The sequence below is a fragment of the Morone saxatilis genome, unplaced genomic scaffold (assembly GCF_004916995.1).
Source record: "Morone saxatilis isolate NCDOM2014 unplaced genomic scaffold, NCSU_SB_2.0 Contig0, whole genome shotgun sequence".
Classification (NCBI taxonomy): domain Eukaryota; kingdom Metazoa; phylum Chordata; class Actinopteri; family Moronidae; genus Morone; species Morone saxatilis.
Genome location: NW_023339650.1, coordinates 4,455,626 through 4,471,996, shown reverse-complemented (window position 1 = coordinate 4,471,996; position 16,371 = coordinate 4,455,626). Strand labels below are relative to the sequence as shown.

The following is a 16,371-nucleotide window of genomic DNA, read 5'->3' as shown; positions in this document are numbered from 1 at the left end:
GATACAAAGTGGGAAAAAGAAACACTGAGCATAAATGTGATGTGATTGTTTCCTGCGATCATTCCCAGGAGAAGATAGTTTGTTAGATATATCTGCAGACTGCAATCAACCAGAGTCATAAACTCCTGCATCCTTGGATTAACAACAATAACAATCTTACTTGTAAAATGGATAATAATTGATATAACTAAGTGCGAAGCCGGGCACAATATCAACTTTCAGTGGTTCCATGCCATTCCGTGCCTCATTCGTCAGCGTTGTACGACTGCCAAACTATCTGACTCGTGTTGATAAAACTTCAGGTTGCTGTCCCAACTCCTGCCAAATTTCTTTGACTAATTTTGAATTCAACCTTTGACCCAGAACTAATTGCTAATTACTCATCTCTGTCTCTCCTTTTTCCGTCTTGGACATATGACACACTTATGGCAGGAGGGAGGAGAGGAACTGAACGGTGGAAACATTTGATGAAAAGTGACTGTTAAGGACTTTGAGGCAAAGTGAGGAGAGAGAAACTGAAGACAGTGAGGCACACTGTTCATTTTAATTTTCATTAGACTTGATTAAAGGGATTTTTAAATTAAAAATTTTTAAATTAAACTGTTTTTTTAAGCCGTTCTCCTCTCCCATGATTGATCTGTACCAACAATGGGATTTACTCGTCATAATTGGAAAAATGCAATCAAGTTAATTCCTTTGTTAATTCATTCAGACTTGAGCTCATATTCCTTCCTGCTGTGCTCAAAAAGTTCAGCTGCGCCTGGAGTTTAAGTAAAGAATCATTTTTCATTTAATCTTTCCACATACATTTTAAATCACTAATGATTTTTACATGCAGTTCCAATATTAACTTTACTCTAACTTCTGTTAGAGTGATGTAACTTATTGTTTAACACTTTATTTAAGGTCATACATCCGCTTTTTTAAAAATATGACCAAACAATAAGCCAAACTCATATAACCGAGCAGGAACAAGCTTGAGGTCAAATATTTGCATATTTTCGCAGTGTAATGGCTTGAGACAGACATAGCTTTTTTTTGTCCTGTGACTTTCCTGACCTGGTTGTGGAGGAAAGACGGCTAATTGTTACACAAAGCAGAGCTATTTTCTAAATTATGGGTCAGAATGTCAGACCTTGAAAGTTAAAATATTTGGCATCCAATTTTCTGGAGAATTATCAGTGTCAGTTTGTCAATTAAATTGGCCTGGAGTGGAGGTGTGATGTGGCAGGGACCTCTTCCGCTGTTTTTCCTATCCAAGTTTGTATTAGCTGTAACAGCATACTTCCCACCATGTTTTTGTACAGAGGAACGCAGACTTTATTTGCTCAGGATTTCCTCCAGTGTTAGTCCTGCTGATGGTTGAAGATCACTGAAAGCGGACAACTCTCTCCACTGTTTTCTCAATCTCTTTCTCTCTCCTCCCGTTCGCGCTGTCAAAATGAGATGTTAACTGTTTAGTACTCAGCAGTAATAAGATATAGGCCCGGCCCTGGAGTATTGAAGTCTATTTTATTAGTCCTCTTTCATGTTATTTTAGTCCTGTGAACAAGGATTCACAATGGCAGAGCTTGTTAGGAAAGACACAGGCGTACTTATGTTATGTTTTGACACTGATTAAAGGAACTCGAGGGAAATCATGTCTTAGTGTCATGCAAAGCAGAATGGATATGACTCTATTCTAAAAGGCGGATGGGGCAAGCATTTTGATATGAAAACCAGAGGAATTAGTAGGATAAAAAGGAGGAGGCAAAAATTCACACATATGACCGTAGATGTGTTGGTAAATAGAAGAATAAAGGCAGAAAAATCCTTTAGAGATGTGCATGCAGAGGGAGAAAAAAGGTAAAAACACAGAGAAATACATTTTTATTCTTCATTTGTACTTTCCATTTGCACTGTATATTTTTAGACTGATTATGAAACTAAAAACTCTGGATATATATTTTAGAGAATGAACTTGTTGCATTCAGCTCTAGGTTTTCATAAGCGTAGGTGGAGGCATTAGTGATGACAATAGGATTTTTAGAAAAAGTTTTGACCCACACAAAAACACAACCTTGTGTCTGTGATCCCTTCTAACCTATTATGGGTACTTTTTGTACAGAAATTGACATCTTTCTTTTCAACAGTGGATTTCACTCTGTCATTGCTGAATGTCGTCTGCAGTGATGAAAGTGAAACCTCCGTGACCTCCACTTTTTGTAAATCAAAACATTCAGTGAATGTAACCAGGAAAAGGCAAGATGCTCGAGAAGGTAGTTAAATGCCTACCACATCAAAGTCTGCAAAACTGCACTTTGATGCACGCTGTCCCTGAGTGCTCAAGGTTGCATCGTAATGGCTCCCACACAGATCTACAAGCCAGAACAGGAGCAGCTGCTGGCATCTTAACACATGGCTCGGTTGTAATATTTCTACTGTATATTTCTTGGAAAAACAAACAGCAGCAGCTCAGATTTGCTCAATCACTTATCCAGATATTGCAATTAAAGTACTATTGACAAAGCAATCTCACCTCAAGGTCCATTTAGTAGCTGTTGTGGATCATATCCCATGATCTGCATCAGAAGATGGAGTTTTCCCAGATGTCATGAAAACATTCTCATTAAAACTGTGTCTTTGCAAAGATCTGGCGATATATATCAGAAAATAAGGGTCACAATTCACATTATTGTAAACATTAAAAAAAAAAAAGATCTTATTCTAGGTTTCAAAAATGAAGTCTGAAACTCAACTAAAGCCAAAAACTGTAGAAATTAAGCCCAATTTTAGCCCTAAATTGTTCACCCCTGACTAATTTTAAAATAAGGAACAATATCTGCCAGATGCAGTTTGAGGGGGGGCACAGCAACAATTAATTGCCTGAATGATCAACAATCTCTCAGTCAATCTGTTGGATTTCTGGCAGGTCTGAAATTCTTGTTTGAGCAGTTCCATGAGAGTTCCTCGTGGCTGCTGTCAAAAGATCCATCATAAACTTTGAGTTTGTTTTAATATTACTAGAGTAGTATATTACATTTTGTGGCTTAGTCTGTTACTATGATATAAAATTAAGCTTTGCTGCAGACAGACCAGATTGTCTGCATCTTCAACCCATTGTGTCTTGTTTTCTTCTTACTTTCCGTTCATAATACAATTGCATAAAGGAATGCCTCTTTTCCTTTTTTTGTCAACATTTTTAGGAATCAGTCATCTTGTCTGAATAAAGTTTATTGTCAGTGGACAAAAGCGACCAAGCTTAACATAAGCAGTGTAAGCAGTGTCAGCTCCACGTCATGGCTGGTCCGTTGGTCTGTACTGAGCACAGAAGTCGCAGGTTCAGTCTGTGCAGAAAGGCCTTTTCGTAGAATTCGTAGTGGTAACGCAATGTGCAAGATTAATAAAAATGCACGGGGTCTGCTCATATTTTTATTTAATAAATTACATAAATCTTTTGATTAAATCTTTTTTTGTCTGTGGTCACATTCTTAAGATTACAGATCAGTCCAACAGTATGCCCAGTACTGCAGTACACAATAGTGTCTGCTGCAGATCCCAAATAAACTGCTGTCACATATGACCTATTTAAACATGATTCACTTTATGGGGAATGATAATGATAATAAGGAACAGGTACAGAGGGAACACATGGAGCTGCGTGAAGATTGAGGCTCCCTCTCTGTGACCCCCGGCTTGTCTCTGGGGTGTTGGAGACAGCTGAGGTATGTCTCCTGTGAACGCCTGTAACGACAACACTGAGGCCAGTCCTCGAAGCCCGGCTCCTTCTTAATGGAATAATGACCGGGACACGAGAAGCCCTGTCTATCATGTAGCCCCCTAGCCAACACACACAATTAGAGCTGGGATGCTTTCTCTCCCTCCCCTCCCTGCTGCTCTGTGAGAGGGGATTTCCAGATGTTCATCATAAAGCGCTATGTATTTACCAAAGCGTTGCCTTTTTCTCTCTTTCTGTCTTTCTCTCTTTCTCTCTGTCTACAGCAATAAAATCAATTTGTGCTGTTGGGTTGGAGCCTTAGTGAGCATGACCACACAGAGGAGTGTGAGCGCCATGCTGGTACCTTGGATCAAACACACAACAGCAGCTTGTAAAGCCCATATTTATGTGAATTCTTTTGATTTTATTATCGCTCTATCTCCTGCTACCAGGATACATGTGTCTACAAGCATTTGTTGTATTTATGCAAACTTAGGTTACTCTAAGTATGGTGCTTTCATGTCGTTGGGCGTTTGTGTACAGCTAACTCTTTCCTATGTGATCATGTGGGGATAATAACTCATAAGCCACTTTTAGCTGCAGTCACTTGACTTCCCAGAGGCTAAGGGTTAGAGTTAAGACAGCATAGCTCATGACAGTGTGTGAGCCCCTGACTAAAACCATTCACACAATATGCTCATTAAAAAAAAAAAGTTTTAGTCCATAATTGCATGTATTTGCAACAAGAATCATTATCATCAATCATCACAACATCACACATTGTTGTGTAGTAAATGTCTTGGAATAATACAACTGATTATAGGTAAGCCAGCTGACTCCTAGGTGTTTTTCACAGTTTGACCTCACAGACCCTGTAGAAGAGGAGCAGAACATACTTTAGAAAGCAGCAGCCAAATCCTTTAGCCACTCTTGATTATATTTGTGCTTTTTTCGTGCTGAGAGGATTCTCTTTCTTCAAGATGTGACTTGGACTCATGGTCCTCTTGCTACTATCACTAAAAATAACTTAACATTACTGTATTTTTCAGCCACATCTGGTCGATTATGACGATTTAAATCGATCTTTTGTCAAGTTTCTTCTCAGTTTGCTCAACTATACTAATGCTAACTGTCAAGGCTGCATGGGTGATTTATGGATAGGGCTGTGCAATGATATGCAAGTAGCAAGCATGGACTGATCTCATGATTACAGTCGCCGTAAATAATAGGACTTGCCAACATATTTGAGCTGCACCTCACAATCATGAAGTTATTTAGCTTGTTGGGAGTGTGAAATGTATTTTTTTATAGCAAATACAATATTTTTGTGCTGTTCCAGACACATCTGCACTCACAAGCATGCATGTGCACAGATGTATGCAACATGCCTTCACACCCAGCTTTTTTATTGAGCTCAATTTACTTACCAAACTGTGTGTGTCTGTGTGAGAGGAAAACAAAGCAATTTCACTTCTCTTATGTAGACATTATTATATATCTTAAGACTATTACCCACACATTCATCCACAGATATCTTCACAATAAACATGAGACAATTTGTTCTTCCATTTGTGCGTGCTGCGGAGTCCTTAAGTGATGTGGAGATAACCAAACCAACCTCCCATTCACCATGGTTTCCTGGTGCAGGGACCAGGAAATGGCAGACCACACTGCTTGCTGTCAGATGGATACTCCGCCCCCGGAGCTACACACTCCAGCAACCGCAAATGGACTGGGCTAACTTATAATAAATTGGCGGAATTGGATCGTGCGAGGGCTTTAAGAGAGAATCATTATCCAACTGGGCTTTTGTCAGGTCTGTCTGCCCATTAGCAACTTAAATGCCTTCCATATGTGTGTTTGTGTACAGCACGGCTGCTCTCTTAAAACGGTTCCCTATGTGGTGGGCTACAAACATAGCATCATAAGGAGCATGGGCGGTAAAGCCATATGTTAGGGCTGACCCATCACAGCAACCTGCTTTGATATCTGAAAGGTCTGTGACCAGCTCTGAACCAAGAAATATTACACCTTGGCTGTCTTTATTTGAACTTTTAAATCTCAACTTCCCAGCTGCTTTCCTGGTCCTGGATTTTTGATAGCTGCAAATACTTTTCATAATTATGTCCCCCCTCAGCTCACCGTCTGTGAACGCTCTTGTGTTTAAACAGGTGGAGAATTATTTTCTTCTTCATTCTCTGTGACACCACCAAGGAAACAAGGGAGAGATAAAAGTGTGCCGTATTGACATCATTTTTCACATTATTGGATAAAAACGAACAGGGACGTCTCTTTGATTCGATTTCAACAAATGTCATGTTTTATATGGCATTGTATTCCAGGCCTAACATGGAATAATCTGATTCTCCTTCCCTGGATAATGCCATTACACTGACTGATTTTCTCTCCTGGCTATTTCTCATGCATTTCTCTTGGCATGGCGTCATCCACCTCAACCCTTCAGTTTGAAACCGAAGCGGCAAACACCTCCAGATTCCTCACCACTTCCTTTCAAATCACATTAAAAACCCTCAGTGTGCGTGACTAATTATTTTCTCACAACCGCATTTGGCCCCAGTAAAATAATTTCTCCTTTTCCCTTGCTGTTCATCTGATATTCGTTTATGTGCTCTACACTTTCTGAAACGGTAAAACGTGTTGTTACAGCAAAATCTGAAACATATGAGTCAAATTCACTTCACCCACGTGAAATACTATTATGTTTTCAGGACTTGGAAGGCTTGAGAAAGGACTTGTTATTGACGCTGAGTGAAATGTAATTGCGCTGTTATTGCAGCTGTCCAATTTGAGGAGGAAAGCAGCCATTTCAAGAACACAAGATGTTTCCAAGAAGACATTTTTGCTGACAGCCTTTCCATCTGTCATCTGCCATCATACCTTTACCCCATCAATCCATTCCATCATGTATTATTACCCCCTACCCATACCACCAAATTTAAGAAAATCTCTTTCCAAGCTATTAAACGCAGATTCTTTGGCGGTTCTGTTCAGTTTTAAAACTCAGCTGCTGGTAAAATAGTGAAAAGGGTTGCTTAATATTTATCTATGCACACAACACGTCCACACTCCCACCTGCCTACCACATTAGCTTCCAAGCCTCATGAAAACTGACACTTGGTCAAGCCACGCTCGCTACACCTCCTCAGCTCGCCTCTGTTTAATTGGCTTGTCATGTTCTTTCATCAGCCAGCTCGTTAGCAGCGCGCTAGCGTTGAGGGAGATGATATCTCCATGTCAACCCCTCCAATGATCAGACAACAAACACACATACACACTGGTACAGGTTAGTGGTGTGTAGTCAAGTCACACGCAAATATGTGAAATGAAGCATAGTGGTGCTTACTTTGTTCAGAAACACACAGCGTACACAGCAGTTTAGTAAAAGATTATCATATTATGTATAAGTGTATATCATATAAAAAGCACTTTGCCTGTTTAGTAAAAGTAAACCAAAAGAGATTAGTTAGCATAAGCACTGATAGCCACTATGGCCGAGCAGACAAAAAAGAGCTCCATCAGCTGGATGCTGGAGCTAACAGAAAATCCAAGACTAAAGGCCCAAACAAAGTCACTGATGTAAAGTGCATTGGAAAGGTGCTTTCAGCCATTTTGAATTATTATGAAGTATTTATGGTATAATAAGTACGGCTAAAGTTTAGTTTAGTTAGTTGACTTTGCTGTTTTTAAAATGTATCTTTGATCTGATCACTTTGAGGCCTCATTCTCCATTAAGAATCTTGCAATCTGTGCTGTCTAGCAGTGTGGTAAACCAAGAAATATGTAATTGATAGAAAGATCGTATCTTGCTGAATTATTCCTTTAACAATATTATCAGGGGACTTTACATCCACTAGCACAGGTGCGTTTTTCAATGAACTGTCATCATAGAATCACACCTGTTCCCTGAAGGTAGCCTGACACCCACTGTCAAACCACCTGCTGTGCTGAGGGAAAAATATTCCATCATCTGTGTCTGTGTGTGTAGGTGTGTGTGTGAGTGTGTGAGTGTGTTTAGTAACCCAAAGACAAAAATGTTTAGTTTCTATGTTGCTGTGCCTTAACTGCTTGTATCTTGACTTGTGAATCTGTGGATGTTACAGGTGAGCAATGGGACGGAGACACAGAGCGGACGCCATTCAGTAACAGTCGATTCTCAGGTCCAGAAACAGCAGCAAGAGGACAGAGACGGTTTCCAGCAAGCACAAAGACAGTACAGCTCCCTGCCACGGTGAGACATCCTCTCCCTTTATTCAATCTAATCAATTCTGTCTGTCTGTCTGTCTTTTTGTCTGTCTCTGTGTCCCTCTCTCCCTCCCTTCTCTGTGACCTCTTCATTTGACTTTTTTGATTTCCATCCATTTCCTTTCCTCGTATTTGTGCCTTCACCCTTTCTTCTCTACACTTTTTATAGCGTGTCACTTTGGCTATGAAGTCAATCACCACAAAGCCACTTTAAATGATTCTTAAAACTCTTTGAATGAAATCATTTAATGTGATCACTTGGAATTATTTGACTGATATTCAACTTCATTAAGTCAATGTTGACCCTGAGGAAGTGGGGACTTTGTCACAACCCCCCATCCCCAACACTTCCCTCATAATGAATAACAGCTCCAATATCGTATTTAAAAGGAATTTTCTATTGGCAATCTCTCGCCTTACAGATCATGAGTTCAGAGCTACAACCGCTGCTCTTCATCTTCTCCATCTTCCTGTTTCGATTTCTTTGCATATTTGTCAAAGAGATGCCAATAAAGCTTACCGTATCTTACATCTTGAGCCGTTGGATGGAGGTGTGTGTATCTGTGTCTCTACCAAGCCTCTGAAGCTCTGCTAGTGGAAAATCTCCACATTTTAATCCTTACATCCTTAAACATCCTTAAAGAGAAAGTCACCAAAGATACAAATTCTATACTGTGTTGCAAGTGAAGTCTGTTTTTTTTAAGTTTGTTACTCTGCCAGTTTAAACAAAGACAGAACACTTAAAGTGTGTGTGTATGTGTGTGTGTGTGGTCTTTTAATTTTTTGGCCAGAATAACTCTGCTCTCCTGTGATTTCAATCTCTCCCTACACAAACAGCAATCATTTGAATCATAGCATTCTCTTTTGCTCTGCTGTCTCTGAACAGTCACAGTCAGGTCGATTAAAATATGTTTCTGTCTATGGCCATGGATTTGCGGTCCACATGGACACATAATCAATGTGGCCTGTATAAGCCAGACCGATCTGTGTATTCCCTTCATAGGTGTTATCTGCTGGCATCTCATGTGATGTGACAGTTGCCTCCAGCCCTCCCCTCTCATTGAGCTACTTCTCTTGGGAAAGTTTGTCTGGCTGGCCAAAAAGCCAAGCGAGGATGGCCTTTGATATGCATTCCTCTCATAATCTCATAGCGTCTTTTAGCAAAGAGTCGCATGAGCTCAGACTTGACGTTTGACCCCAGCTAAGGCTTTCCAGAGCTTGTGTCTCGGCATGGCTCCTCATTAAAGAGCTAAAGTCCTACATCCTCAGATTAATAACCACAATTCCCTGTAACTCCAACCACCTCTCTTCTGGAACTCCTTCATCCTGTCCTTCTCTTCCAAAACAGGAAGCCTGAGCAGTCAGCCGTACAGCCGAAAGGGGACATTCCCTCACAAAAAAAAAACCCTCCTTCCCAAAGAGCTTCCAGAAGAAGCCATGGTAGCTGGTTATCTGATGACGGCCAGGCTTAGCTCGCTGTCTGGGATGTAAGGATTGGAAGAGCACTAATGAAGGCTTGTTGTCGGAGCAGGATTAGCGGTGACAGGCAGTGGAGGGCGAGAGGGGCCGGGAGAGGAACCAGTGTGTTAGTAGGAGTAAGAGAGACCACTGATTAGCCTGAAAGAAATGCAATCACACACAAAAAGACACACAAACATACACATGAGCACAGTCAAGATAAGGCTCTTAACGGAGGTCTAAGTGAGCAGCCAGTAGCTCTACCATCCACCCATGCAGCTCTTGCATTCCTCAGCCAAAAAAACATTGTTCCCTGCTATAAAGAAAACATTATTCCAAGTTTGTAGACAATTTATTTCTACAATATAGCAACGATTGTTCCACTGCCCATTGAATGCATTTGGTTTTTTTCCCTAATTATTTTGTGTCTGTGCATGTGTATGTGTGCTTTCTCCTCCTTCTCATAAACTCTGATTCTTCCCAGCTGTTTTAAAGAAACACACAGCGGCCACAAATGTCTCTGCGAGCCAACTTCCTGGCTTTGTTTGTTATGTTCTGTCATTCTAAATTTACCCCACTCTTTGGCATGATGTATTTTCCCATCCCCTCCCTTTGTAAATGTAACTAATCTACTTTGTGACATATTCTGGCGCAGGAGTAGAGGTGATAAGAGAACTAGCTCCCCTGACGCATCAATCAGGATTGCATTCCTGTGGAACAATGCCATTTCTGCTCTCTTCTCATCGCCACCAAAGACTTTCCCCCTAAATCTCCCTTCTTGTCCTATCTACTTTAAAAACTAAAAGGTTGTTCTGGAAACGCAGATCGCTGCCTCGTGCAACAGGCGTCCCGGGTTTCTAAATAGGCGGCTCCCTCATGAGCAGTGCTGGCTGCTCTGAAAGCCAAGCCGGGGTGTAAATGCATGGCGGCTCGCCCAGACAGTGAAACCCAGATATGAAGCATGTGGTGGGGCTCTCTCTACAGTCTGTCCCTACATCTGCCCCTCCGCCAATTACCCTCATACTTACACATGCTCTACATTCATGTACACACATGTATACACAGAGTGGAACAAGATCATGTGTTTGTGTTGCACATGCATGGTACATAATTGCATGCACAATTTCCCACGTATGTATAAATGTAGACCTAAGCTCACAAAGGCACAGATCCTCAAATCACAGTGCCAGCTCTTCTCCTTCCCTTAGAAATTGTGGACCATGAATGCATCCATTGCTGTAATTGTGGGATTCTCATTAGAATTACATAGAAATGATGATAGGAAAATATTGTTTAACAAGAGAGAGTTGAATTAAATGGTTGGAAGAAAGATGATTGTCATTTATATGTTTTGCTATTTTCTTGAAAATTGCATTGCTGGAAATGAATGCCTGATTCAAGGAGTAAATGGGAGACATTATTTTGGTTTGACTCATAACTGAATAGGAGACCACTGTGGTACAATCAGCGTGTTTACATTCACATGTAGTATAGCATAAGGTTTGCAGTGGAGATGATTTTGCTAGGTTTACCGTGAGCCGCATGCATAGTCATATCCACATATTTCACTACAGTTTAAACTTCCCTTTCAAAGACCACCATCAGGAAGATGTCGTTGGAAACACAAGCAGCCAATCACAGTTTTGCATCCACCAAATGCTATCACTATAGCTTCAGTAGCCCCTTACTTTTGGCTCAAATTTATCATCAGGGGCCGGGAACCTTTTTGAAATTAATTGCTATATTAAAATGTTATATTAAATCAGTTTGCCATATCAACCTTAAGATTATTAGGTTTATTATGACACAACATAAAAATTTTAATCTCCAGCGAGTCTGTAATTTTATCTATTCCATCCATAAAGGGAACGTGCATAGTAAAACAATTTTGAAGCATTTTTCTCCCATAATTAGGATAATTGCTGTAATATACTGTATGAGAGCCATACGCGCGGAAATATCCACATCTGAGTTTAAATCATGTACGAGAAATCATATGATGTGCTTATATAAGACAGGATGCTACCAGTGGATAAGAAATAGTTCAATTGGCATGTGGATAAGAGGGCACTTTAACATTTGCAAAAAATGCACACTTATTGTTAGCCTGCAAGTGGTTAATCAACTGTGTGCCTAAGGTTGCTTACCCCCCTAAGTCATTTTTTTCCTCTCAAGCAACATGCAGTACATATAAAATAAGATATTAAGGTTCAAGGTAGAATTTATTGTGATGCCCTCCATGTACAATACCCATTTAACATGTTGTAAGGTTTCAGTTAAAAAATAAAAGCTAAATATTTTGTCAGAAAGTGTTTGAACAATAAATAGCATATTCTGTCTTTTGTTCTTCTCAGCCTCTCTGGAATGAGACTCGGCCAGATAAGAAATGCAGTCGTTTTGGTCTAAAAGCATGCTGGGCCCCTGTCTCCCTTGCAGCCTTTTAAGCGCACAGCGGGTCAGTGAGGTGTGAATGGGATTTCTCTTAGCACCCCTAACGCTAAAGACACTGTCAAGGTCTTCCATCGCACACCGGCCTTAATGGATCCTAATAATGGAGGAGAAGACTCAACACTTTAGCCAAAAACCTGGCAGTTCCCAATGACGGCTTTCCAGGGCCAATTTCTGGAAAGGGGAGCATGTGTGTTAGTTTTACTGTATGAGAGATAATATGTGTATGCATTTTGGGCCGTCCTGTCAGGGGGGCTGGCAGGCGGGCTGAAGATGAGTAGAAGGCATATAGCGCCGTGAGGCCCGCCATTACTCTGTCTGTGCTGTAAGTGCACCCGTCTGCATCTCCAAAAAGGAGTTAAATGGACGAACGCAGCCATTTTTCTTAGGGAGGTTTTAACATTTGTGTTTGTTTACAATGTGGAACTAATAGTCCCATGGGCATTTCAGGGTTCCCCCGTTTGTTTCCTGTCTCAGTCTTTATGTCACAGGATTCAGTGTAGTCAGCAGCCTATAAAAGATACCTCTTTGCTCCACTCATGTTTTAGTATTTTAAATCAACTCCACTAGCACATTCCCATTTTAATCTCACAAAATGTGAAAATGGCCACAATCTCTGCTGAAGTGCAGTTCCTTTTGAATTTCCCTTCAATAGTGCTGACCCAGGGGCCACTGCAAAAAAAGCTACCTTTTCTGAACAGTTGCCCGCTATCATCCTCTGTTCCCTTTAGATTCAGCTGGTGTTTAAGGTGACTCACTCAACAGCTCGATTGACCTCTTTACCTGTCTTTGTCTGTTAGGCAACCTCGCAAGAACCCCAGCACGGTGTCCCAGGACTCATGGGACAAGGCGTACATGCCCGCAGAGGGATTCCAGACATCCAAGGAGAACCCCCGCTACTCTGGTGGCCAGGGATCACGAAACGGCTACCTGGGAACGTCCAGCTTCAACGCCCGTGTCCTCCTAGAGACTCAGGAGTTGCTGAGGCAGGAGCAGAGACGCAGAGAGCAGGAGGCCAGCAAAGCCAGGCCACCTCCTGCACAGGAAACCCCCAGCGGCAGCACCTACGACCACAACAGAGACCACACTCAAGCCCCAGTCTCTGCCCCGGTGCAGGCCCCGCCTCAGTCCAAGGGCCCCTACAGACAAGACGTACCCCCGTCGCCTTCTCAGCTTGCCAAGCTCAGCAGACTTCAGGGTTCAGAGAAAGGGAGGCTGTTTTACTCCTGAGACTGTAGCAAGGAACTGTAAATGTTTGAGAGAGTAGGACTGATTAAGATGCATTAACTGGGAAAAACACAAAGAGGGCAATGAGTCTGTTTTTATAAAAAGCTGAGATACAAAGATTTTTATTGGACTGCTGAAAGAAAATGTTAATATTTAAAAAAAGATTTTCTAATGATATGAACCATTATCTGTTTGTTGTCACAAAAAGAAATGATTCCAGATCTTTTTCTATCCAGCATCATGATCATCTAACTATGTGTATAAGTGCCTTCTTGTCCTTCAATTGTTCACCTTTTTTAGGAACAGCCCCATTTCTTTTGGCTCATGATGTGCCGCTTTGACCCATCCATCTGACACATTCAGTAGAGGCAGACATCACAGCAGAAGGCAAGGTTTGAGCCATCACTGCATCGCCACATGTGACAGCAGTCTGACCTAAACATCATAACAGCAAGCACAAGGCACGGCCCAGGCAATTTCTTTTGTACCACTCGGCACTGGCGGGGATCTCAGTCAATACCACGCTTGTGTGAATGAGGCTTATTTCTGCTGTTCATGCGGACTTTGTTGAGCACTTCCGCGTTTCTGTGTGTGAAGTTTGTGTGAACGTATGTGTGTGTGAGTGCTGGCAGGAGTGGGCGAGTGGTGACAGAGTGTGGAGGTTAAGCAGTTTGTGTGAACTGTGGAGTCAGAGCTTGACCGCTCACCCCCTCCTCAGCTCAGAGAAATGTCCTTTTTGGTTTCAGATACTGAGTGTGTATCCTCCTTCCAAGCCCCTCTTGTAATCAGTATGATAATCCTGAATTCTCTCTTCCTCTGGTGGCCGCTTTATCTCCCTTTTTTTCCCTTCACATTGTCACCCTCACCATACGGCACTCTCACTGGAGGAAAACAGCTTTAGATTTCCTTTATTCCTACCCTGTCCCACCCACCCGGGAAATCCAGCTGTATAAATGGGGTCAGGTCTGGGTTATTAATTATTGTTCCTCATTAAAAATGAATGGGGCCCCTTTGTGTGTGTGTGTCTGTTGTCATGTATGACGAGAAGGAAGAAACAGCGACCTTGTCGGCGTGGCTCTGGCCCCGGCCTTGCCTAGAATGATTTGGCTGTAACCGAAGACTGTTGGCCCCTAGGTGTCTGAGTTGTTCCTCGCTGAATATTTCATCAGGGTGGTTACATTGGAAGCCACATCGGCTCTGCAGTGGGTGGCCTCAGTGTGGGACTGCGTATCCATCAGCCCGATACAATAGAGCTGATTTTGTTTTCCTTTCATGATTATGTCCATTGCTAGAAAACCAGTTGGGAGCTTTCCAGTTGTTCAATCGATAATTAGTGGTGCATTTTTCAAAGTGTGTGTCAGAGTCTATATGTATGGCCCTCTGTGTATTTGTGTCTTTGTGTGTGTATTTCTGTGTTCCTGTATTTCCATCCTTGTAAGAACAAGAGCCAGAATTTTGAGCTTTAGTTGTCATATCGAGGCAGTTATAATGAGGTCCAAATTACTTAATTGATAAGAAAAAGTTAAGAAATTACACTGACTTACTGTTTATTGGACCAGATTTTAGGGGCCATTTTGCCCTTTGATACATTTACATGCACTCAAGAAACCAGGTTAGAGATAACAGTTACTGTAGTAACCTGGTTACAGTAAATCTGTGTACCTGTGCAGCAGGTCAGATTTCTGTCCTAGCCCATTAGCATTAACTATTTATTTTAACTTTAACTTTAAACAAGACAACCCGTCTCATTTAGACTTCTAAAAGCTACTTTGTGTCAGTGTCAGTTTCAGTTTTAGTCAGACTTGCATTGTTTTATGTAATGATCTTTCCTTCTGTAAAGGAGCAGCACTACTTTCCCTGTCTGAAGTCTTTGCCATGCAAATGTAAAATGCTGATTAGAAACCAAGGTACAAATATACATGGCCATAGAATCGCGTTCACCAGGAGCAATCTGTCTGGTTTCTGTAATCCCCCACCCCGATTATGGAAACCAGGTTTCGGGTTTACATGATGTTTATGAAATCACCACCAACTGTTTCCTGATTACTTACTGTAAGTGCATGTAAATGCTCTGCTTTTTAGAAATGGTGCAGGAACTGCACTGCCATATTTGCAAGACACAGTTTTTAGTAGTTGTTTAAATTAAACCTTCATGTGCAAACACATAATTATCCATTGTCATGAACAAGCTGTTGCTCATACAGAAAGAATGATTGTCTGTGTCCTATTATTAAACATTTGAATTCATTTGTGACTCTAAACACAATCATAAACCTTTATGATTGAGACTAGAAAGAGAATTAAGGTTTCCATTAGGCATGCAGTGGTTAGAGTAGGATCTATAGGTTTATTGGGGCTCAGGTTCTGTGGCCCTCACAAGTTCATGAAATAATTTGTGTTCTCACACATACAAGGGTATGTAAAATACAGCACTAGTATGTTTGTTTATCTGCCAATGTTTCAGTGTGTGTGTATGTGTGTGTAGGTGGACATGTGTTTAAGTGTCTGTGAAGGCTGCCAGTAACTGGATGCTCCAATATGTCTATGAATATGTCTTGGCAGCCATATGAACCACTTGGCTGCTGAGAAGGAGAAGAGCAGAGGAGTAGGAGGGAGAAAAGATGGGAGGCCTGACCTTGCAGATGATTCAGTCAATGGAGTAATCACAACTATTCCTCTGAGTCGGCAGTACAAACAGGAGGTTACCAACAAGCCTGCGCTCACTTTTGCTGTCTCTTTTTCCTCTTCATTTATCTTCTTCATCTGTCTGTCAGTTTCACATGGCTGTTTGTTTTACTCTGGAGCAGAATTAAACTGGGTCTGATTTGTATGGGGGAAAGTGACTGTGTGTGTGTGTGTGAGGGTGAGGGGGTTAAGCTCTGACACAGCAGCTGTTTTAACTGATGCTTCCATGGGGACGGGTTCAAGTGCCTGCAATATCTAACAAGTTTTTTTTTATCATATGCAAATTTGATAATATCCCATAATGCACGTTTATTATTTGTGTTGTGTAATTAATGTTTGTGCGCCACCCCTGTGACACGCGGATTCTTCCCATAAAGCTATTGTTTCGGGGGATTTTTTTTTATCCTGGGAGAAATGAGAAATATATTGTTATTGTTTCATTGTGTTTTTATGACCATCCCTCATTGTGTTTTATTATCCACAATATGGTACTATGGTGGTAAAAAATGACTAATATGTAAGCACAGTGCAATTTTCCTTTTTACAACCGTGTATCATTAAGAACTGTTTCTGCTGTTCTCTGTACATACAAT

At 41.3% G+C, this 16,371-nt stretch overlaps 1 protein-coding gene across 1 annotated transcript in view; it reads left to right on the top strand.

Moving 5' to 3' along the window:
• The window catches only part of LOC118321211 (partitioning defective 3 homolog), a gene marked incomplete in the record, with an annotated part of 316,585 nt that extends 300,512 nt beyond the window's left edge, over positions 1 to 16,073 (top strand). The window contains 2 exon segments of the mRNA XM_035652443.1: positions 7,819 to 7,946; positions 12,667 to 16,073. Coding sequence (XP_035508336.1) covers positions 7,819 to 7,946; positions 12,667 to 13,096 — 558 coding nt within the window.
• Between the last annotated feature and the right edge of the window lie 298 nt (positions 16,074 to 16,371).